The sequence below is a fragment of the Letharia lupina genome (assembly GCF_014066315.1).
Source record: "Letharia lupina isolate WasteWater1 chromosome Unknown contig_11, whole genome shotgun sequence".
Classification (NCBI taxonomy): Eukaryota; Fungi; Ascomycota; class Lecanoromycetes; order Lecanorales; family Parmeliaceae; genus Letharia; species Letharia lupina.
The window spans coordinates 210,816-234,059 of NW_023502980.1; the positions used below are offsets into that span (position 1 = coordinate 210,816).

At 46.4% G+C, this 23,244-nt stretch overlaps 5 protein-coding genes across 5 annotated transcripts; 2 read left to right on the forward strand and 3 right to left on the reverse strand.

The window, feature by feature from the left end:
• Positions 1-2,233: 2,233 nt before the first annotated feature.
• On the reverse strand, positions 2,234-3,073 carry HO133_000620 (uncharacterized protein; the record flags this gene model as incomplete). Its single annotated transcript, XM_037291558.1, has 1 exon — positions 2,234-3,073. The coding sequence occupies one exon, from the start codon at positions 3,071-3,073 to the stop codon at positions 2,234-2,236; it is 840 nt and encodes a 279-aa protein (XP_037151920.1).
• Positions 3,074-5,788: 2,715 nt separating this feature from the next.
• HO133_000621 (uncharacterized protein) lies at positions 5,789-7,173 on the forward strand (the record flags this gene model as incomplete). Its single annotated transcript, XM_037291559.1, has 2 exons — positions 5,789-5,872; positions 5,926-7,173. The coding sequence occupies 2 exons, from the start codon at positions 5,789-5,791 to the stop codon at positions 7,171-7,173; spliced, it is 1,332 nt and encodes a 443-aa protein (XP_037151921.1).
• Positions 7,174-8,380: 1,207 nt separating this feature from the next.
• On the reverse strand, positions 8,381-13,177 carry HO133_000622 (uncharacterized protein; the record flags this gene model as incomplete). The annotated part of the gene is made up of 4 exons (XM_037291560.1): positions 8,381-9,862; positions 9,913-12,795; positions 12,845-12,947; positions 12,999-13,177. 4 exons carry the CDS (start codon positions 13,175-13,177, stop codon positions 8,381-8,383), a joined length of 4,647 nt encoding a protein of 1,548 aa, XP_037151922.1.
• Positions 13,178-14,475: 1,298 nt separating this feature from the next.
• On the forward strand, positions 14,476-19,440 carry HO133_000623 (uncharacterized protein; the record flags this gene model as incomplete). Its single annotated transcript, XM_037291561.1, has 4 exons — positions 14,476-14,768; positions 14,821-15,009; positions 15,061-16,642; positions 17,599-19,440. 4 exons carry the CDS (start codon positions 14,476-14,478, stop codon positions 19,438-19,440), a joined length of 3,906 nt encoding a protein of 1,301 aa, XP_037151923.1.
• Positions 19,441-20,117: 677 nt separating this feature from the next.
• Positions 20,118-23,033, reverse strand: HO133_000624 (uncharacterized protein; the record flags this gene model as incomplete). The annotated part of the gene is made up of 3 exons (XM_037291562.1): positions 20,118-21,692; positions 21,740-22,029; positions 22,085-23,033. The coding sequence occupies 3 exons, from the start codon at positions 23,031-23,033 to the stop codon at positions 20,118-20,120; spliced, it is 2,814 nt and encodes a 937-aa protein (XP_037151924.1).
• Positions 23,034-23,244: the final 211 nt, after the last annotated feature.

The following is a 23,244-nucleotide window of genomic DNA, read 5'->3' on the forward strand; positions in this document are numbered from 1 at the left end:
ATAACGTGGGCAAGACCAGCATGCGATCCGGCAAAAACTCGGACATGGTGTTTTTGAACGAATTGAAACCATCCGATGTTTTCGACTACTACCACTACACCTCCGCAAAATCGTCTCCGGTCGAGGCCTACACGGACTATGGATGTTTGGAGACATAGGGCAAGCAATGGGCGTGCATCTCCGGTCTACCAGCCATGGGGGCCATGACTATTTGAGAGGAGGGGGTAGTGTTACGAGCGTACCCTTGACACACCACTCAGCCCTCAGCCCTATGGCTAGCGGGCCTTAGCGGAGGCATCTCTTATTATATCATGCCTCCTTCATACATACATAGTTCGGTAGCCTTATTATTCTTGATCTATCTCACTTATACTAATATCGCATCTATGCTAGTTCTAATAAAAAGACTAAAATAGTCTATTATTACTATTAAGACTAGAATAGTCTATTATTAAAAGACGAGTAAAGATCTATAAATTAAATTTATAATTATTTTTTTAATTAGAGCTATCGAGTAAATTTAATAAGCGATCTTTAATAAGCGATATTTAAATATCTTATCTTTTAATAATTATAAGACTAAATCTAAAAATTCTTTTTTTATTTAAAAGCCTATATTTTATTCTATAATTTAAAAAAGAAATAATAAAATTATAATAGAAAATAAAAAAGTTATTTTAAAATTAAATAATATATATCTATTTTTAATTAGAGTTATTTTATTATCGAGCGAACTCTAATAAACAATATTTGAATTTCTTACGCTTTAAAAATTATAAGACTATATTTAGAAACTCTTTTTTTATCTAAAAGCTTATATTTCGTTCTATAATTTAAAAAAAAAATCTTAAAATTTTAATAGAAAATAAAAAAGTTATTTTATATATTAATAATATATATTTAATTTTTAATAAGAAGGCGCGCGCGCGAGAGGGCGAGATTTTGATAATTGCGAACGCTAATTTATTTATTCGCTATTACGAGCGTATTCTTAATATATCTCTTAGTACTATAGCTAGCGAGCCTTAACGAAGATATTCTCTATTATATTATATCTTCTTTTCATCTATATAATTCGATATCTTAGTTATCTTATTAAATATATCTATATTAATATTACATCTATATCGATTCTAATATTCGCGATAATTTAGTCGATCTAGTTAAAAAGCGTAGAGAACTCGAATTTATAATTAACTATATATATAAATTTAAGATTTTCTAATTTAGCTCTATCTTATTCTTTTATATATATTAATTAAAATAGTTTATTATTAAAAGGCTAAAATAGTCTATAAAAGGCTAAAATAGCTTATTATTAAAAGACTAAAATAGTCTATTATTAAGAAATTAAAATAGTTTATTATTAAAAGATTAAAATAGTTTATAAAAGATTAAAATAATTTATTATTATATTAGATATAATACTATTATAGATCTTAACGCTACTTATATTTAAGCGTTAATATTATATATACTATATTAGAGATTTCATTTAGAATCTAATTTTAATAATATATTTCTTATATTTAAAGACTTAATAGATATAAATCTATCTTATATATCTTAAAGTTTTAATATTTCTTAAATCTATCTTATATATCTTAAAGTTTTAATATTTCTTAGAAATTAATTCTATTATTAAATACGAGTAAAGATTTATAAATTAAATTTATAATTTTTTTATAAGAATTATCGAGTAAATAGATAAGCGATCTTTAATAAGCGAACTTTAATAAGCGATCTTTGAATTTCTTATACTTTAATAATTATAAGACTATATCTAAAAGCTCTTTTTTTATCTAAAAGCCTATATTTTATTCTATAATTAAAAAAAAAAATCTAAGATTTTAATAGAAAATAAAAAGGTTATTTTAAAATTAAATAATATATATATATTTTTTAATTAGAGCTATTTAGCTATCGAGCGATCTTTAATAAACGAACTTTAATAAACGATATTTAAATTTCTTACGCTTTAATAATTATAAGACTAAATTTAAATATTCTTTTTTTATTTAAAAGTGTCAAGGAATGGATGACTGGGTCATGAATTCATGTGTGGTGTAAAAGATGTTGATTATTCTATGTGCCTGCAGGGCAGATATGTGCGGTGCCAAGCCACGCTAGGCCCAATTGGGTGATAGCTCTGGAGGAGGCCTTGGCGTACCGTGACAACATGCCCGCAAAGAAAGAAAAAAGACACGTCCTCGTGGCCTATGCCATTGACCAATCAGAATGCACCGTTGCTAGTGGCCATGATGCTCCTGATTCGCCTCCTCATCTTCCTCATAGACCGCATAGCCATCCGGTGTGACGTCAGCGAGATATGTGTGGCCTTTGCTTGCTGATCATAGTAATTTGGCTGTGATCGTCGCAGTAGATCCTTCTCTTGTTTGCTCATTGCAGTGATGTGCCACACTAATGTGATATTGCCTAGGCATGCAGAGATAGCAGGCCAAATTGTAGTGTCGTTCTCCGCTTGCTGAGTGGCGATCTGACGTGGGATCGTGGAGAGTATATGACGTGGGATCTTGGAGAGCTGAGCCGTGTTCTTGATGATGGTGGCCTTGTTGTCGCTTGATTTCTCCGTAGTGTTCTCCGTAAATTTCTCCGCAGTTTTCTCCACATTTGCCTGTTGCAATGGCCTATGCTCTTGTTCCTGCTCTTGCTGGTACTCAGGATCGAAGTATCCCACCTCCTCTGCTCGTAAGTGGCCTGGATTTGTATGGTAGGACGAGTCGTTCGTGTGAGAGAGTTTCTGCTGTGGTATTTCGATGCTGGGAAGCGGAGTCGCATTGGGAGGCGGAGTAGGATTGGGAGATGAAGTAGGATTTTGGTATAGTGCGGGGCCCAAAAACTGTTCGATTCTCTCTAATCTCTGCTCAAATCTCTGCATTTCTTGACGCATCATACCACCAAATGCAGTCATTAGGCCATTGATCGTATCTTGTGAGAGGTCGAGGATCATTAACTGTGAATCTGGTGTGTTGAAGGCTTGATAAGAGGTGCTTGGCACGAGTTCTCCGCTTGGTTTTCCGATTATTTTCGTCTGACTGGCTGGTGGGGCCATGATGTAGATGTCAAATGGCCTATTGAAAGGATTGACTTGATTGGCTGGTTTTTGCGTAGACTGAATCTAGCTGCGTAGCGGAAGCGCGGGGGGGCTGACTGTCGGTATATTGTGACTACTGGTCGAGTGACGGTATAGACGACTTGGAAGAGGACCTGGGTTAGGTGTGGCTACCAATTGTCAAGGAAATGGATGACTGGGTCATGAATTCATGTGTGGTGTAAAAGATGTTGATTATTCTATGTGCCTGCAGGGCAGATATGTGCGGTGCCAAGCTACGCTAGATCCCATTGGGTGGTAGCTCTGAAGGAGGCCTTGGCGTACCGTGACAAAAAGCTTATATTTTATTCTATAATTTAAAAAAGAAATCTTAAAATTTTAATAGAAAATGAAAAAGTTATTCTATATATTAATAATATATATCTATTTTTTTAATAGTTATAAACGCTAATTTATTTACTCGCGATATCTAATTAAAAAATATAAATTTATCGAATTTATAATTAATTATATATAGATATTTAAGATTTTCTAACTTAGCTCTATCTTATTCTTTTATATATATTAATTTATATATAAAGAAAAAAAGAAAAAATTAAAATAAAAACTTTATAGAAGATTATTAATTTATTATTAATAATAGATATTAATATTTTTTCTAATCTAACTATCTTATAAAATTTATTAATATTATTTAAATCTCGAAGTTTTTATCTTATTAAGTTATTACTCGCTCTCTAATTAAATATAATATTTTCTATCTCGCGTTTAAATAGTTATTAACTTACGAAAATATATTTTAATAAAGAATTATAAGTTATAATAATCGTATCTATATTAAATTAATAAAAATTATCGTCTTTTAGCGAGTATTTAATAATATAATCGTAATATTAAAAGTTTATAAAAATATTATATATTTTTAATAGTATTTTTTATAAAATAATAGTAAATTTTTTTTAAAAAAAGTATATTAATTTTAAATATAATAAATCTAGAAATTTGATATATTACGATAGTAATTATAAATTAATAGAATAATAATATTTATATAGATATCTTAGTAATAATAAATTAACGTAAATTACTTTATATAATTAAATAAATTATTCTTTAACTTAAGTAAATTTAATTAAATAATAAAAACTTATAGAGTAAGATAGTCTCGTAATTCGAATAAACGAATATATCTATTATTTAATTTAATTTAGTTTTATAAATATCTAACTCGTCTTAATCTATCTTAATAATTATTATAGAATTCTTAATTTTTTTATTCTTTTCGAAATGGTTTTTAATTTTATAATAATTTCTCGATTCTAGAATAATATCGTAACGATATCGTAATAACTTTAATATATAAAATATATTAAATATATTATAGTTATTTTAACTCGATATATTTTTTATTAATACGTACTAAGATATATAATCGTTAATTATTTAATCTATTTTTTATTTTTTACTATTTAAAGGCGAAGATAGTTTATTAATATATCTTAATTAAATAATTATATATTTATCGTATATATATAGTAAAAGAAGATCGCTACTACGGTTTCGATTAGAATAGTAAACGCTACTATAGACTACTATAAGTTATACGCGTAGTCTTCTTCATCATTCCTCATATAGAATAGAAGATAAATAATAAAAACGCGTACTACTTAGATAAACATCGTATCGATAATTGTCTAATCTTCTAGTAATTCGCTATTACTTAATTAAATATATTTAAGACTATATAATTTATTAATTAATATTATTATCGTTATTTCTATATCTATAGTTATAAAGACCCTCTCTTAGAGAATTCTTTATTCCTTTCATCACTCTATATTTAATCTATATTTTCTTCTAAAAATTCGCTTATATTAAATTAACGCCTCGCCGACGTCTTAATCTCATCGTTAATACTTCTCTTATAATATTTTCGAGATAATATTTTTATAGAGCTTAAAGCTTGAATTCTTTTATATAAACGTCTAGCGATTAAAATTCTTCTCTTTTAGCGTTTTAAAGAGTTAATACTAAGTTTAAATATCGCGATATAATAATTAATATTTACGAAAAAACTTATAATCGTAGTAGATCTTATTATTTAACTCTTTTAACTCGTTTAAGATTATAATAAGATTACTTATCGCGATAATCTTATTTATAAAAAGAACTTAAACGGATGTCGGAAATTGTCTCGATATTTGGGGGATTATTAAGGAGACGCGATATGATCTCGGCTATATGTTAGGTAATTTAGACTGTAAAGAGTAGAGAGAAAATCGATAATGATAAAAAGTGGTAGAAAGCGACGATGACATAAAAGAAACATAGAACGAAAGCATAGGAGCGAGGTATGAGCGCGTCTCCATTATTTACCTCCTATTCTATATGGGGGTTAGTGGAGATGACTGCGCAAGTGGCTTGCAGTAGCCTGCAGTAGCGTCTGCCATTCTAATCGACACCGCTGCTACTCGCTAAGGTAGTATCTTGTCTCATGACTTAATCAACATCGCCCGGTTGAACTCCGGGAATCATCAAAATGCCAGAGCGTCACTGCGGACCTACCTGGAACAACGACATCTGACCAAACCACAAGACCGTTCCCCACGCTCTCTCTCCATGACCATAACTTAGCATAAAACTCATAACTCGCCCATCCCGGGGCTCTCAACACGTAGCGCCTGTCGCAATCATATTGTCCAGCATCCGCAAACAATGGCGAATCAAGTCATGGTCCCCTTCCTCATCGCTATGATGCTGTTGACAGGCGTCTGCAACACACTGTTGTCAAAGTATCAGGTAGCTCATCCTACTCTAGTCACGAAGGCTTCATGGAGACTGACATACCACAGGACCTCCAATGTGTCGCCAACTGCGATTCCTCCGACCCTTCCAAGATCCGCCGCTTCTCCATGCCCGTAATCCAAACCGCGCAAATGTTCATCGGCGAGGCTGCCTGCTGGCTCGTCGTCCTCGGCCACTACCTCTACAAACGTTACATATCACGCCCTTCCTCGCCGCTTTTCGCCGGTGGTTACACGGCCGTTAATGGACACGATTCTGGGATTGATTCGGACGAAGAGGATAACAATGAAGAGCTTGGGAGCTCATTCTCCGCCCTTGAGGCCGCGAACCCAGTTGCCAAGTCACTAGTACCGAACGCGGATGATAGAAGAGAGTTGGTGGGATGGAGGGTCATACTACTTGCGCTGCCTGCATGCTGCGATATTGCAGGAACGACGCTGATGAATGTGGGATTGCTCTTCGTGGCTGCTAGTATATACCAGATGACGCGCGGAGCCTTGGTACTTTTTGTCGGGCTCTTCAGTGTCATCTTTCTCCACCGGAAGCTCTATTTGTACCAGTGGTCGGCCTTGTTCATCGTGGTACTCGGCGTAGCTGTTGTCGGACTGGCAGGCGCTATTGCTCCCAACCCACAAGCGCAGCCGGAACCCAGGTCCACAATGGAAGCAGTTGTTCTCTTCGCCAGAGCGACGGTAGAAGACATCAAAGTCACAGCAAGATCGACAGAAGCCCTTTGGACAATCATCGGCGTCCTAATGATCGCCCTCGCCCAGATCTTCACCGCCACTCAATTCGTCCTTGAAGAATGGATCCTCGAACAATACGCCTTGGAACCACTGAAAGTAGTGGGCTGGGAAGGACTCTTCGGCTTCATCGTGACAGTAATAGCCATGATAATTTTACATTTGGTCGTCGGGCGCACGGAACAAGGACGGAATGGCTACTTCGATGCAGAAGAGGGATGGCGAGAGATGACACACAATAAAGCTATTGCTGTGTCTTCGGTGCTCATTATGATCAGTATTGGCGGCTTCAATTTCTTCGGTTTGTCTGTTACGAGAACCGTCAGTGCAACCGCAAGATCGACAATTGATACGTGCCGGACACTGTTTATCTGGATCGTCTCGCTGGGATTGGGTTGGGAGACGTTTAAGTGGCTTCAAATACTCGGATTTGCTCTATTGGTCTACGGTACTTTCCTGTTCAACGACATCGTCCGCCCGCCTCTGAAGTCATGCATCAAGAAGCGTAAAGAGGAGGCGTTGCTAGCAGAGGAACCGATTGAGCATTCGTGATAGCCAAAAGGAGTCTCACGAAAACCGCGCGCTCTTCGCTGCACGGTATCTTTTCGACATAGGTGACAGCGGTGCCCTTTCACTCATACCAGATAATTGTCTGCGCGGTCAAGTCCAGTAACAACGACCGCAGCTACGACCTACCAAGGATCTCATTCACTCCAACTTGGCTTCCTGGCGCCTCTTCAACCGCGACCGCCAGGCGCGCCACCAGAGATCGGTGCAGCCGCAGCCGTGCCCATCCCTTCGAGCTTGTCCTTATCAGCCCTCCACCACTCACCACCATACCATAAACCTCATAGCTCTCGGACAACATCACCGGCCCGCCTTCTATTGGGCGCCGGAGTCCATCCATGACCGTAAAGCCCCACAAACACCTCCAGCATCACCACATCTCCCAACAGCAAAGTTGCCCGACGCCGGAGGATCTACGAGTCGATGGACGCCAATTCAAACCTGAGGTCCCCTCAGACGGAAATGTCCTCACGCTCGCCAAAACGTCACAAAATTCCACGCCGACGCTCCAGTGAGAATCTCAGTGACTGTGAAGAAGGACGACCACCTGGCTCAGTTGCATCTGGCACAAGACTTGTTGGGCTCGGCAAGCGCGCGAAGAGAAAATGCGCCAACGAGTTCCCCCCCCCTGAGCGCCGGATCTCTTGGATCCTTAGGAACAGCGACTGCAGTCGCAGAGAATAATAGTGTCGTCTCAAGATGGGTTATGTGCGTGTGTGTGCGCATAGGGAAGTGATTGACTCTGTCTATCGTCGAGTGTGTGACTTTGTATGATATTACATGCTAGCCACTGTTGATTGAAGGATCGAGGAGGAAGGGCCAAGTGAAATGGCGAGTATTTTGTGTACACATACACAGAATAACGAACGCAGGGACTCTAGCTGTTGAAAGTCCAGTAAATTGAATGATCTAAAGTATCTCATCTATCAACCTCGCTTGCAGTAGATAGTGGTACATCCCATGACAAAGACCGAGACGGCGGGCAGATATGCCAGAAATGTCGCAAACATGCAAGGACCGGATAGACAGAGCAAAGTCAAGGACTATCCAGGACTCCCAGCGCCATCCCTGTCGTCCAACACGGTATGGTTCAATGTCAGAATCGACAGAGACAGGAATCCAAATGATAGAGACCTGAGACACACGCATGCTGCAAAATTCAAATCTTCCACACTGACTGACCCCCACCCACCTAATTCTTCCTCTCTGCGTCTTTATTCTTCCCTTCCTCCCACCTATCCGGCGCCCACGCCTTCAACCACTCATCACTCGCTTCTAGAGGATCCCTCTCCCTCCTCCTCTTGCCCTTCGCCAACACCTCTTCTCCTTCCTCGGGCTTCCCAAATGTAGCCTCCCAATCCATATCCATAAAGTCACCAACGTCCAGGGCGGCCATGTCGCTCGGCAAGCCATCATCGAACCACTCAGGCGGAAGCCAATCGTCACCGTTGACATTGATGTTGAGGGTGTCATTTGCGCTAATGTCGCTCTTATGCGGGCTGTCCTTCGATGGGACCCCACTGGATGGACTGGTGGAGGGAGTGAAAGGGTTACGTTCGAGCCAGTCGATGATGAGGTCATTAGAGACGGGGCGATTGAGATCGGCGACTTCGGAGAAGACTTGTTTGAACCATTCGGGCTTAACGTGGCTGTTGGCCCACAGGTCAGGAGCTGCGGCTGCTGGTGATTTCGCCAGAGCTATGGCTTTTATTTCTTTGCCAGTTGATTTGGCGTCAGACGCCGGGGTCTTGATATTTGCTGCAGCCTGCGGGGTCTTTAACAGGTTGGACGATGGTGAAGGCCCTGTCTGCGTTGGGTTTCGGCTCATCGGCGTTGCGGCTTCTTGTTTGACGGAGCTTTGACCTTGTGCTGATAGCGAGGCTTTCATGGCCTGCGCTTGCATCGGCTCGACCCTTTGTTCTTGTAGTGGTTTAGACCTCCCATCCTGGTCCAGGTTCAATGCTAATCGCATGCTTTCAATCGCATATGCCGCAGCGTCAAGAGGATCTTTAATGACTGGTTCTTTGGGCTCATGAGTATCTGCAATGTGCTTTTCTAGGTCGGTCTTAGTCGGGAAGCCAGCTATACCAGTCTCGCAGTGTGCTATAGGGCACTTAATCATGGGTGTCACCGCTGGCGTACGTTGCGCATCCGGAGAATCAGTCTTTCCGAAGGGTGACAATTTGTTCGCAGCTGCAGGAGTCGGCGCTTGTGCCGGCGTCGATGGACTAGCAACGTTGTTACTTTTTCTTTTCTTGGTGACAGGTAGAATGAGCTTCTCTTGAGTGAGCTCATTCTTCGTGGGCCCGTAAAATTGTGGAACACCCTGAGGAGACTGACCACCGAATGAAAACGGCGCATGCGACGTCGTCGGGGCAGCAGGTGCTCGGTTGCTATTGTTGGCATGACTCTTCGGTAGGTTCGCGGCTCTTGCTTTACTAAGCGCTTCTTGCTGAGATTGGAGATTTGCAGTGCTCAATTGCTGTCGTGGTGGATTTTGGACCGGCGGGACAGGAACACCTGTTTTTGGTACTTTGGCCTTCATCATGAATTGAAAGTACTCATGTAGCTTGGTTTGAATACTTTCCAATTCATCCAAACTCATTGTGAAGTTGTCCACCGGGTTTGTATCGCCGGATTGTGTCTCCTTGAGTTGCTGCTGCACAGCGATTCGCTAGCCGCAGTCAGTTTTACGGTCTTCAACATCTTGACGAATTAACATACCGAACGAAGTAGATCTTTAGTCCTATCCTCGTCTTTCGATAGACTCAGATATAGGGGCAGAGATTGTTCGAGTCGTTGTGACATTACACCTGCGTTCTTCAATTTCTCAATCATCCTGGCTCTTGTACTCGGGCTCATAGGAATGGGCTGCCGAGTAGGCATGCTCCTCATCACCTCGCTCCTCAATTCCTTCACTCGTCCGTCTCGTCCCGCATTGGGTACAACATTCTGGATCACAGCTTCTGCAGGCCTTTGTCTCTGAGCATTTTGGCCGGACTGTTGCGCACTAGCACGTTGAGCAGCCTCTATATAAGAACGTCGCTGTTCCTGGAAGCGAGCTTTTGCCTCGGGAGGCAATGAATTGTACTTCTCTGGTGTTATTTGTGAAGATACATTGTTTGGCGGGGGCTGAGGTGGAGGCTGAGGTCCCTTGATGTTTGGCGGACGAGCCGTTTGCTGAGAAAGCTTGGGGTCCGGAACTTCAATGACATCGTCACTATTGTTGTTTCGCTTACCGTTTTTGTGATTGGGTTGTGGCACCGATGCCTGAGGTCCAGATCGGCTTGATTGCGGCTGCTTCGCTTGCTGCGGATTTGGTTGAGAGATGTTCTGGGCCATCTGAGGTTGTGGCCATTGCTGTCCAGGCTGAGGTTGTTGATTCTGGCCGCGTTGAGACGGTTGCAACTGGCTGTGCTGGTTTGGCTGCACCGAAACTTGCGCTTGTTGGGCGTTGGCTTGTTGTTGTATTCGAAGCATGTTCATACGCTGCTGGTGTTGCTTTTGCTGTTCTTGCTGCTGCTGAGTGAGACTTTGTTGGCCTTGCATAGCCTTGAAATAATCATTACGTCGTTTATTCGAGATCATTTCTCGGAGCTGTTCATCGCTGGCTGTTTTCATGTTATCTGGTAATTGAGCTCGTGCGGCTGCGACTTCCTGGATCGTCGGTGGCGGCAGAACGGGCATCGAAGAGTTTGGTGCCTGTGCAGTGAAACCTTGGATGGGTGTTTGGATGCTACTTGGGGCTACCATTTGCGCTGCAGGGGCTACACCAGGTTGTGCAGGCCTCGTATTGCCATGCGACTGTGCTTGGTTCAAGGCCTCCCTCTGATTGTTTTGCGCGACTCTTTGTTGATAGACAATACTCTGCAACCCCACCACCTTGTGGATACTCCCTGGAGGCAAGATGTTTGAATTCTGATGCACCCACTGCTTGAGTTGACCCCACTGTTTGATATGTTCAGGAACCTTTGCATTGTCGCCGGCAACATTTAGAAGAGTCCGTGGGAACTCGACCCTGTCCATTATGCGGGTTGCATTTTCGTCTAATGAAATTGGTGCAAATTTTTGCTGCGGACCGCGGGCTCCACTTGGGGGTCCTGACTGCTGGATTACTTGAGCTTGTCCGTTAAGCCTGTTAATCGGATTCATCGAAGGTTGGGCAGCACTCGGGATCGCTTTGGGTACCGGTTGCGCTTTAGCCCCTTGACCACCCATTGGAGCCACCGGTGCACCTGATGGACCTGCTTGAGCTGCAACTTCTGCAGCTTCTTCAGCTTTCCTACGCTCCTGTCTCTGCTTGAACTCTGCGATGAAAACAGCCCTCTGTGCTTCAGGCATACTAGCCACATACTTTTGGAATTTCTGTTGCTGCAGGTTGACTGGCGCTGAGTGCTGCCCCACGCTGGCCTGGCCGTTGGCAACAGCAGTCTGCTGCCCGTTCGGAACGTTTCTTGCGCTGATCTTAGGCGTAGGCTGGGCTTGTCTCTGACCATTCTGTACCTGGTTTGGAGGATTGAGTGGCCGATTGAGGGTCGGCATATTGGGATTCTGTTGTGGTGTACGTTGGGCACGATTGTTATCGAGACCGCCCAGCTGTCCTTGTAATGCTTGCTGCTGCGGAGTCTGTCCAGGCATATTGGCAAGATTGGATGTCTGTGGCGGTACCTGTGGCTGAGGTGTCTGTGGAACATTCTGATGTTGGCCCTGAGGGGTGTTCCAGACCGCGGGAGGCTGTTGCTGGAAATTGTTAGGAGGTTGCATTGGTCTCGCACCAAATTGACCCTGCGGTTGAGCAAGTGACGTTCCTCGGACCTGAGGCGGAGCTCCCTGGCTTGCAGGGACGACGACTTGACCAGCTTCTTGATGTCGCAGAGCATCCTGCTGTTGTCCCAAGAACTGATCGAACGATGGCTCATGATGTTGTGGTGTCGGAGGCGGTGGGACTTGTTGGCCTTGACGCATAGAAATTTGGGATGTAGGACGGCCTTGCTGGCTCACCACACCTCCTCTGTCGAGAGGGTGAGGACCTTGACCAGCTCTCTGTTGCTGCACAGCCTTGTCTTGTAGAAACCTCTTGATAGCGTGCTGGCGAAAGACGGCGTGCGCAGGATTGATACCTTGGCTTTGCATTTGCTGTCGCTGACCCGCTGGTATACTCATTACCAGCCTTTGAACATTATTCATCTGCTCTGGAGACGCATTATGTGCCATGCTTTCTGCCAATTGCATGATTTGCTGCTGTTCCTGTGGGGTGAATTGTGGTTGCCCCTGGTTTTGGGGGCCACGTTGAGCCATGTTCGGTACTGGCTGTCCGTTCGCCATTTGTTGCTGCATTTCCATCGGGTTGGCTGACTGCACTGGTCTTTGGCTCTGAGATGGATGGTGCTGCATTGGATTCCCAAGGTTCTGCATATGCGCCTGCTGGGGGATAGGATATGCCTGTGGGAACTGGTTCTGGTTCATTCCTTGCATGGCCATCTGCTGTTGCATCAGCGCCATCTGAGGTTGCTGAGGGTTCAGGAATTGCTGCTGCTGCTCCGCCTGGCTCTGACGAGTGTCGAAGATCCTTTTCAATTGCGTGCGGCAGTGGGCCTCGTAAGTTAGCTGTCGGGAGCTGTTAGCTGATGAACCAGCTCTCAGGCAAATAACGCACCCTGTCTGGAGATTGCTCAAATTTCTCCTTTTCGAATGATGTTGCTATGCCAAAGGTCTTGGTTAGATTATACTCTGGTTTGACCAGGGATAACTGTGTGATTCTGGAGAGATATTGTTAATGAGATCATCACAATCAACGTCGATATACGTACATCTGTTGAATGACCGGAACACGATTTTGTGGAGGTATAGTTTGTTGCCATCCGGTCGGGGTTGGGTGACTGCTCAACTCTCTCAAGATATGCTGGCGGATATCTGAAGATGCAGGTCCATTTCGTTGCATGCCTCCCGGCTGCGGAATGCCTTGTTGAGCAGGTCGAGGCACCCCCATGTTCTGGAAATTGCCCTGATTCATGATTTCGTATCACAATGTGAAGGGTTGATTGGACCAGGAGGAAGAGTACGAAGTGGCTAGATAAGTGATCAAGGCCAGTCACTCGGTCGAGATCACTTATTCACCCGAGCTCTTTTTCGATCACCTAGATGTCCCACAAGCGATAGGACACTTCTTTCGTGCTATGTATGCAGCTTCGACGAGACAAGTCAATACTTGTGGCAATAGGTTGCTGGATTATTGAATAGGATGTGGAGGTCATGAAGGAGACGGAGTAACAGCGGGTTGAGGTAGTAGATGTGACATAGACCTGATGTAGGAGGCGGTGTGTGTCGGAGAGCTCGACGAGGCGAAGGGTAAATGCTGAGGAGAAGATAGATCTGACAGAATGAGGCAAATGGAAGCCTTGTTTGGACCGGTGTGACAGCGAAGCAACCGTAGCCCCGCGTCTAGCAAGCCAGGACACCGGACACAGGATAATGAGAGCGAACAACTGCCATCGCTATGTATCCTTCAGAGGCTTGACGAACGTTTGCGGCAGTTGAACAGAAGGAGGCTTCTAGAAGCATATGACTGACAAAAGCTGGAGTTGTGTCAGCTGAAAGACACGAGCGTTGTGATCCGTTCGGGGTCTGACCAATCGGAAGATAAAATCAAGTAAAATACTTTCACCGACAATGACAGTGAACCCCAGGCAAGAAAGACTAAGAGGCAAAGTGAAAGGGTAACAGCAGTAGCAATATCAAAGAGTGACACGGAGGTCTTCGGTTGTGAATAGATGTAGGAAGAATGCAAGTTGGATTTAATAATTGATGGAGTGAGTTTGGCTGAGACTATCTTACTGTTCGGTGCCTGCGGGTGAATAATAGAGTAGGATCAATCTAGTAGCTGGAGAAAGTGGAATCCAAGGGCGCTAACGCAAAGCTAGGCTGATCATTTTCTCGGCGAGTCGGCCCGCCCCAAAAAAGAGCCCTAGAATAAGGCGCTCATTGGTCAGATAGGGCAGTACTGGCCCCCTACTGGGCAGATCACTCTTCGCTAGTTAGGCGTCATTACCTCCACTACTGCCAGTCTACTGCGCAACATTACCTTATCCCACCCATCACCCGCCTAAAGTACCTACATACCTACTTTAGTGACACCCACAGCTCTGGCAATCCTCGGGCCCTACCGGTAAGGTACTGGTAGACTACATCATCTGGACAGAATATACTTGTACTCTCATTATTCTGATTGCCATACCTACTACCACTAAATCTCAACACCGGCGTCTAACTTTCATCGCATCGATCGATATGAAATCCTCAACAGGATCAGACGCGTTTGCATTGTTGGCCCTTGCATTCATCTCTATATTTGTCCTCCTGCTCCTCCGCCATTTCCTGCCTCTCCGAACAACGCCTGCCTACCTCATCCTTCCCATCTTCCTATCTCTCGCCCTCCCAATCAGCATCATACTCCTTGTCCCCATAGACCTCGCATCGAGCTCCAGACCAGATGAAGAGGCATTGAGGGGGATATGGTTGCCCGAAGGTGTCATGCTTGTGGCATGGCGAATGACCTATTGGCTGACCTTTGCTCTCACTTGGTACCCCATCCTGGAGAGCTACCTCTATCGCAGCAGTTGCTGACCATACCAGGGTCATCCTGCCACTCCTCGGTGAATATACAGACTCCGGGTACCGTACACCAAAGGACCGCATCTTCTACTCTCTCAGATCCAATGCGCGATATCAGCTCATCGTCATAGCCTGCGCAGCAGCAGCAGGTATATACGTCTTTCTACAGAATGGGTTCGCAGGAGGCTCGGTCAAGTCATTGGTCATGGCGTGGGTCCATATCAGCTGGGGACATGAGTAACAATGCTGACCAGACAACAGATTGGCCTACTGCTGGGGCTTGATCATGGCAATATACTTGATGGGTCACGGCTTGGTCGCTGTACCCCGGAGACTGTTCCGCAATGCAAATGTCGCGGGGAGGTTGAAAAGAATACAAAGCCATGCCCCCAAGGTCAATGATCGCTTATCGGATGCAACAACAGAACTCGAAGAATTGGAGGCTCAGCTCACCCAGCTCCGGAAACGGAAGAATGCTGTTTCGAGAGACCATGAGGAATGGATTGAAGATATATCCGATGCTTCGAGCTTGCCCAATTCCCGTATCGCAAGCACTGCAGCCCGTGTGCCAGCACCCGCCCTACCTGCAGTAATTACTGACCGCTATCTTGCTGAGCTAACCAGGAAGTTAACTCGTGCTCGGCATAAACGTGCTCGCTTTGTAGAGGCTTGGGACCGCCTCATACAGGAAGCAGTGGATACTCAAGCGATCGTTGACGCCGGTGCCTCGAGAAAGTTAGACTTCGGAAAAGCCTCACCACATTCCTCATGGTCAGAGCGTTTGAACTTCTTGACGCCGTACACCCGCTACTTGCTCTACTCGCAAGTGGTACCTGCCATCAGGATCGCCCATGGAGCCGTCTTTTCGCTGGCTTCCGTGTGCATCGTTTGGTCCGAGCTGGTCAAATACGTGGCCCCAAAGCTCTCAATCATCAGTCTCACCATACTTTCGCATAGCAAAGCGCACGCAAATGAAGTCGGCTTTGGAGGTCAGGTCATTGCTTCGCTATGGCTACTCTATATGTCCATGGCCACACTCGCAAGCTTTGACGATGTGAAGATCTGGGGCAACCGCGCCCTCGTACGGAGAAACACATACGGAGAAAGCGCTACGTGGTATTCCGGGCAGATAGCGAAGCTCACGGTACCGCTAGCTTACAACTTCTTGACCTTCTTTCCACGAGATGTTCACAGAGAGACCATCTTCTATCACTTTCTAGGTCGATTGATCAACCTTACGCCTCTTGGGGCCGGGTTCGACTACTTCTTCCCGATTTTCATCTTAGTACCCGTTTGTGCCACGCTATTCAATCTCTATGGCCGCGTGAAGAACGTCCTTGGCTTTGGCATACTCGGAGATGACGACGAGGGAAACCCATCTGCATTTGGCACCGGCGGATGGAGAGAGGGCAAAGAACTCATCGATCGAGAATTAGAGGGCGCCTCGCGACTTGGTCTATCAGGCCACTTGGACGGCCCTTCCTCGCCATTACCTTCTGGGACACAGAGCCCAACAAGGGCAGGGCCTCAACCAAATCATGCTCTCACAAGTCAAAGCGCTCGGCCCAGCGTTCCCAGACAATCGACCTTTCAACAGCGGCAAGCTCAAAGGCTCGCAGATGCAACGGCAGCCGCAGAAGAAGAGGATGAGAATGTATTCCAAGGTTTCGCCCACCGAGTGAAGAATACCATCGACAGCGTCGAAAGACCTGACTGGCTGAGCGACCTGGGTAAACGGCCAAAGTGGATGGGAAGAGCAGATGGGAGTACCGAAGGAAGTGGGAGAGCTGATTCCGGTAGGGGCATGGGGAGATGGTTTGGCGGAAGGCCTGCTGATGGCCGAGTGCGGCTTTGACGAACATATGAATGAGACTTTTAGCGCCGGAGTTGGCTGGGTATTATCATATTTGTTGGAGATGTTCATAGACTTATCATTAAGACAAGCAATGTAATAGGCGACGTTGTGATTTACCGTACGACTTCCACCGATGTAGAGTAGAGTGAACCTGGATTTGACCGAGCTCTTGGCATAATAGTTGATAGGTAGGGCTGGAAGTTCGGAGAAAAGATGAGTGTAAATCCCGACGGCGAATGATTGGCGCAAATCACATGGCTGAAAGCGCTGCCACACCAGATAATGTACCAAACAATCAGTCCCCTTCGCTTTCTCTTCTTCCTTGCGCACACTTCTAATTGTCCATTATCCTCATCTTTGCACGCTTGGTTCTCTTATACAACATATTCGACCTTCCAGCGACAAGATTCTGATCCATATCCCTCCACAATCCCACTATTGTTCCCATTTCCGCCCCCCGCGCCCCCCCCCTCCCCAATATAAGCCATTGACCAGGTTCCGGCCAGAAGGATCAGTCAACGCAAGATACATTATCAATACACCGCTCATTGTTTGAAGTAGAGGAGCAAGTCACCTATGGCACACCTAGAGGTGTGAGTTTGAAGACAAGCCTGGTGCTAAGGTTGCTTGGGGACTTTGGGGGCTACTGGGACGAGGATTGAGGCCTTCGTTCTGAACCTAAGGTTTGGCGCAGAAGGAAGCAAAGATGGCCGCTGTTTTCGGAACGCTTCACAATCATCAAGTGGGAAATTCGCACAGAACGCAAGAAAAGGAGCCGAGTCCATGGGAGTTTAGTACGTAAGCCTGCCAGTTCCTGTCTCCAGCGGTCTATTTGTCCCCCTTCCTACAATGTAATGTCCATTGGAATATGTGGCTCTAGCCCGCATCTTTCTGCCTTCGTTACACCTATCGGCTGCCCTCCAGACTAATGCCCCCGGCCACAGACTGGCCCTACTTCCTCGACGTCTTATCCTACGAACAATCAAACCCCACAGCAAAAGCTCAACTTCGATCCTCCATCTCCGCCGAAATTCAATGGTCTTTTACCGGCACGCAACCATCCCGCAACGCCTGAAAGGCATGGACAGGCATATTTGAGTGGTAGACAGAGCCAACCGAGGTCAGGTGCAGGCATAGACCCCTCTTATCTCTCGCCGCCATCCAAGATCGGCAGCCGACCGGAATTGAATGCGAGCAGAAGTGGCAGCGAAGCAGATAGTCTATTGGACCTCTACAGCAAACCCAGAAGCCTAGGTGAAACTAGCTTGAGAGAAAGCATGGACAGAACGGATCGAGGGCTGGCGCAGGAAGAGCCGTTCCTGGAGGTTGAGGACCCCGAACGATCACGGTGGATACACAGAGACAAGCTGGCAATGATAGAGAGCCATGAGATGCAAGAGGCTGGGATTAAGCTGCCACCACAACGACAAAGATCTATCACTAGTAGATCGAGAAGTCGACGGGAGAAGAACAGGAGCCAGGATCAGAGTACAGTGGCGCCTGATCGAGATGAGGGAATGCCGCCACTGAAGGATCGGCAGGACAGAAGAACAGAGACACCAACACGGCAAGATGACCGAGGAGAGCAAAACGTGGTGAACGAGTTTGACATAAGGACACCAGAAGAGATAGCAGCGGACAATCACATCGCCACGAATCTCTCAAACGGATACCACCAACCACAGCCTGACCTGCGAAAAAGCTCATCTCGTATACCCCTACCACGCTCGAGCCCCATGCCTATACCACAAGAACACATCGAACGAGACCATCCGCTCCCGCGAAAACGAGGCACAAGCGGCAACTATAGCAACAGCGACGACAACGGCCTCTCTTATTCTCGAATACGCAGCCGTAACAACAGCGTCGGCAGCGCCATCCTCCTCGACGATATCGACAACACCCCCAATCACACACCTACACCTGCTTCCAACCCGGGCCCTCTCAACCAATTCACCCCTTCCAACACTCAGCGCACACCCTCCTCAGCTCAACGACCCAAACCTCGCTCCGGCCTCGACACCACCCCTTTAAGTCAAAAGCCCCGAATCATCTCCACCACAACAACCTCCCTACGCACCCCATCCTCACGCACCCCATCCTCACGCACCCCATCCTCAACCGTCCAACGGCCCAAATCTCGCTCCGGTCTCGAACCCCGCCCTGCAACCGCCATAAATCGCCCCGTGGGCGAAGCCCCCTGGCTAGCCACCATGTACAAACCCGACCCGCGACTACCACCCGAAGAACAATTGCTCCCTACACACGCGAAGCGATTACAACAAGAGCAGTGGGAGCGAGCGCAGAAGGAGTCGCAGCAGCGGATGCGGGAAGTCGAAGGCCAACAAAGCAAACACCACCACCAAAAACCCACCGCGCAGTTGCCGCGCGAATTCTCACCTTTAGCCGAACACACAATCAACGGTCTCCAACCCTCCTCCCGCGACGCAGACGAAAAAGCCCTACAAGAGCAATCAGCTCCCGAATGGCCCCTGACGCAAGCCACACCACGCAAGCCACCACCGGCAAGCGGCGGCGGCTTGAATGCCAACCCAGCCGCGGGCGGTGGTGACGACGGAGGACAACACGCAGGATACAGTCCCATCCCTCGCGTGAAGCAGGGAGCAAGTCCCACGCTGGGGAACGTAACGGACATCAGGCCCGGTCAGAGGGCGCTGGATCCGTTTGAGAGGGAGAGAATGGCGAGAAGGGACGAGGAGAAGGGCGGAAGGGCGGATCCGGGCAAGAAGAAGGAGAAAGGGTGCGGGTGCTGCGTCGTCATGTGAACTGTCGCATGATGAATATATTACATCTTCTTTCTCTCTGTCTGTCTGCGCCGTGCACAGACTTCCCCAACGCGAGCGAAAATGCCTCGGTCATAACCCTTTTTCCCTAATGAGCGTACTAGTACGGCGCCTGTGGCTGTTGTGCTGTCTCCCGCTATACCTACATAAGTGAGCGAATTGAGCGAGCGTATGAGAGAAATCTTACTATATAGACGGTGCTTCCGAATTGAACGTCCAAGGGCTTTTGGCTTTGACAGCTCGATCCTGTACTTTATACCCAAACTCTCGTCTGTCTGTTGGTTTGTATTTTTTTTTTTTTGTTTGTGGAATGAAATTTCATTTCACTCGGATCAAACTCCATACATACATACATACATACGTGGTGCAGCGTGCCTGTTATGTATATAAAAGTAGCAGTCGTAAAGTGATACTCTACATCCAACACGCACGGCACGGCACAGGCATGACGAATGGTATATCAAGTACAACGCCAACCCCCAGACCCGCTTGGAAGTTCCCGGAACCACGTCAAAACGTTGTGCCAAAGAGTCCCGGGGGTGTCATCTTACATATAAATATACATACATCGAGTCCTCCAGTCTCCTTCTCGGCCCGCCACCTCGATCTCAGCACCGACCAGCACTCAAGCCGTAAGGTACTTCGCCAGCCTCGTCTACTCAAATCCAACTAGTCCCATTGCCACTCGCCGCCTCTTCCCTCCCGCCCGACCGATGATCTGCCGCGACCCTCCTAACCGTTTCATTGACCGGCGGCAAATAGCCCGTGTCCGGCGAGAATCCAATCCGCCTGTAGAGCTTCCTGGGGCTGATGCCTCTCCAGTGTCTCAGCTCCGGCATGCTCAGGCCTCTGACGGGGCCCTTGCGCCTATCGGCCGGCTTATCGCTCTGGTCGCTTGCCGCGAGTTCGATGCTCTCGATGAGGGAAGCTGTTTTGTGGAAGAGGATGGATGTGTGGTCGTCGTCGGAGAGGGATTCGGGGTCGTTGTCGATGCTGATGGCTGAGAAAGGCTCAGGGTCGGTAGGGGGCGGTTGTATAGACGGATATCTGAGATTGTGCAGGGAAAGCTCGTCCCTCCTTCCGCCTACGCGGCCGGCTTCGACGCTGGTGTATGTGAGGGTGGACCAGGAGTCGGATTCTTGGTAGGGCATGATGAGTGAGGATCTGTGTTCGAGGCCGAGTGAGGTGTAGTCGACCAACAATGATTCATGTTTTTTAGGGTCGAAACCTTTGTGGGACTGAATTGCCAGTGCAGGGATCGACAACGAAATACCTAATGGCGTTTTGAGACGCTCTGTGCCCCAGATATCGAAATTACTGTCCTGCACAAACGACACAATGCGCGGATCGATACTGTCATCTTTCGCATAAACACATTGTTTTCTAACAAACCGCAGGTCAACTATCTTTTGTGGCTGCAGAAAGTCTTTCTCCTTCTCGTTGACCAATCTGACGTCTTTGATTGAAGTGGTCTTATTCTCGTGATCGAAGGACATTCTGATCTCCAGATCCGGCAGAGCTTCGACAGGGACAGGCAGTGACACATTCTTGGACGATGGTGACAACCGAATTTGCCAAAAGTCCTCGGTCTTCTCAAGAGACCCGAGGCTACCTAACGAGCGTACGAGGCCGGGAACAAGAGGCACAAACTCTCGAGGTATCCTCAAAGATTTGGAGCCGATATCTCCGGTGTCAATCGGTCTGTTCCTATGGCCCGTGCTTTTCATTTTCTTGGTCCTTCTTTGATTTCGTTCTAGCGCTTCCAAGATGGTTCCTGCCTTGTCTGCGGGGAACAACACTTGGCCCAGCTTCACCGAATCATGGCACCTAATTTCTGGTGTCCAGTACGGCGTAATGTTTCTGGAGTACTTGTAACTAGTGTCGTCTGACTCTTCGAAGAATGACTTCACTGTGTCGAATGCCAATTTGCCATGCATACCTTGAGTCGCCGGCACTGTCGATGAGCTAGAGGACGGAGCCCCATCCTTCTTTTTCCTCCTTTGAGTGCGATTCTCTGTGTGAGGGCTGCACCATCTTGACCATTGCTGATTCCTATCCAACAGGGACAATCTGCTACCTACTGCAACTGGGGCCGGGATAGCATTAGACGGCTTGTCAGCTTTCGACCAAGCTAATGTAAGGTTCCGTGTGGAAGCAGGTCGCAGAATCTGATGTATCAATCTTTCCGTCTCTAAAAGGTCGGCGTCATCAGGTCCCAGGTAAAACACACGCAACTGTCAAGACGTCAGCATTTGATCGACAATACGCATGCCATACTGACTTTTTCGTGGGCGACGCCCTGTGGTCTGACAAGCGTATTGGTGTACTCCTCGATCTGCCGAAGCATAGCATTGTTCAACTTCCTGGGAAAAGACGTCGAGCCCTCATGTGAGATTGAATGGGCACGGAGATCAATTGTGGAGACTCGAATGTTCTCAAGAGTGTGAATTAAGAGTTTGAATATGTCAACGCAGTTGTCATAGTCAGATGTGATGCGGATGATGCAATCTCCAGGCCATGCCTCGACTTTTGAGTCATAGCTCCTGGATATCAACTTCAAGATATCCCTCTCTACTAGCATGATTAGCGTTTTACGAGCAAAGTCTTTAACCCACTAGCTGCTTACTGTGGTTTAATATCAAGTCTAGATGGAGTTTATGAAGCCGTACGTCCAGTTCACCCAATGAAGATTCCTGAAATCTGGGTGTAATGTTCCAACACCGTCTTAGTATCCTTTTCACCAACGCATCTTTGCTTAGTCCCTGTCCGCGTTCTTTCCCATGCACCTCTTTTTCGTTGGACTCTTCTTCTGGCGTACTATTCGCAATCCTCGGTGCCTTGGATTGTCGAAGTGGCGTGTTTCCCACAAGCTGCCATGATGATCGAGTGTAGAGATTGTTGGATATCTCCACGTTTAGGTCGAATACATCAGCGGCCGGATCCTTTCCAGCCCTTTCTAAGTAGGCTCCCAACTGGTGCTTAGTGAACCCCTCCTGTAGCCTGGAAACCAAATCCTTGTATGCAACTCCTGTGATGCTACCTTTTTTTTTTGCCGCCCACGATTCTCCCACACTTTCGATGTTCTTGCACACCTCATCGATATCAATTAACCCCCTTTCGGCATCCATCTCTTCCAGCATCTCGGACGAGCTTATAGGCTTCTGGGCAGGGTTCTTATCTGGACCTGATGCACGAACTCGTGCCATATTCGTATCGAGTCGAAAGCGATCTTGCTTGTCTCGCAAGATGAGGACCTCGGCTGGCTCGCCCAGCACATTGAGGCCAAGGCTGTCCTTTGTAGACGGCTCATTCCCATGTCTGTAATCCTGGTGAGGAAAGAATTCTTCGGTATAGTATCTGATAGGCGCTCTCTCAAGATTGTCGTTGTGGGTAGCGACATCAGGGTAAGATGATTGCTCTTGCCGTAGGCTGGGTCCTGAAGTGAAGCGTCGAAGCTGTTGAGGGTGTCCGGTCGGGCGTCGACGGCCAGAGCGGAGTCCTTGTCGAAGGCTTAGACGATACTGACAGTGCAAGCATATGAATAAATCTTGCGCAGCGGGTATAAGCTTGAACATCGAGAGGGTGGAGGGTCACATGGCAGTTGAGGTTGACTTCAGTCGAGCATCAATTTCAAGATTAAAACATTCTCGGCAGAGTTACCGCACTGAGAAAAATTCAGCCCTATCAGTTTCAAATGCCAGAATGCCAAGGATTTTCCAGCTTTGGACTGCTATGGCATCCACTGTCCGGGACTCTTACACTGATTATATTGTCCAGAAACTCAAG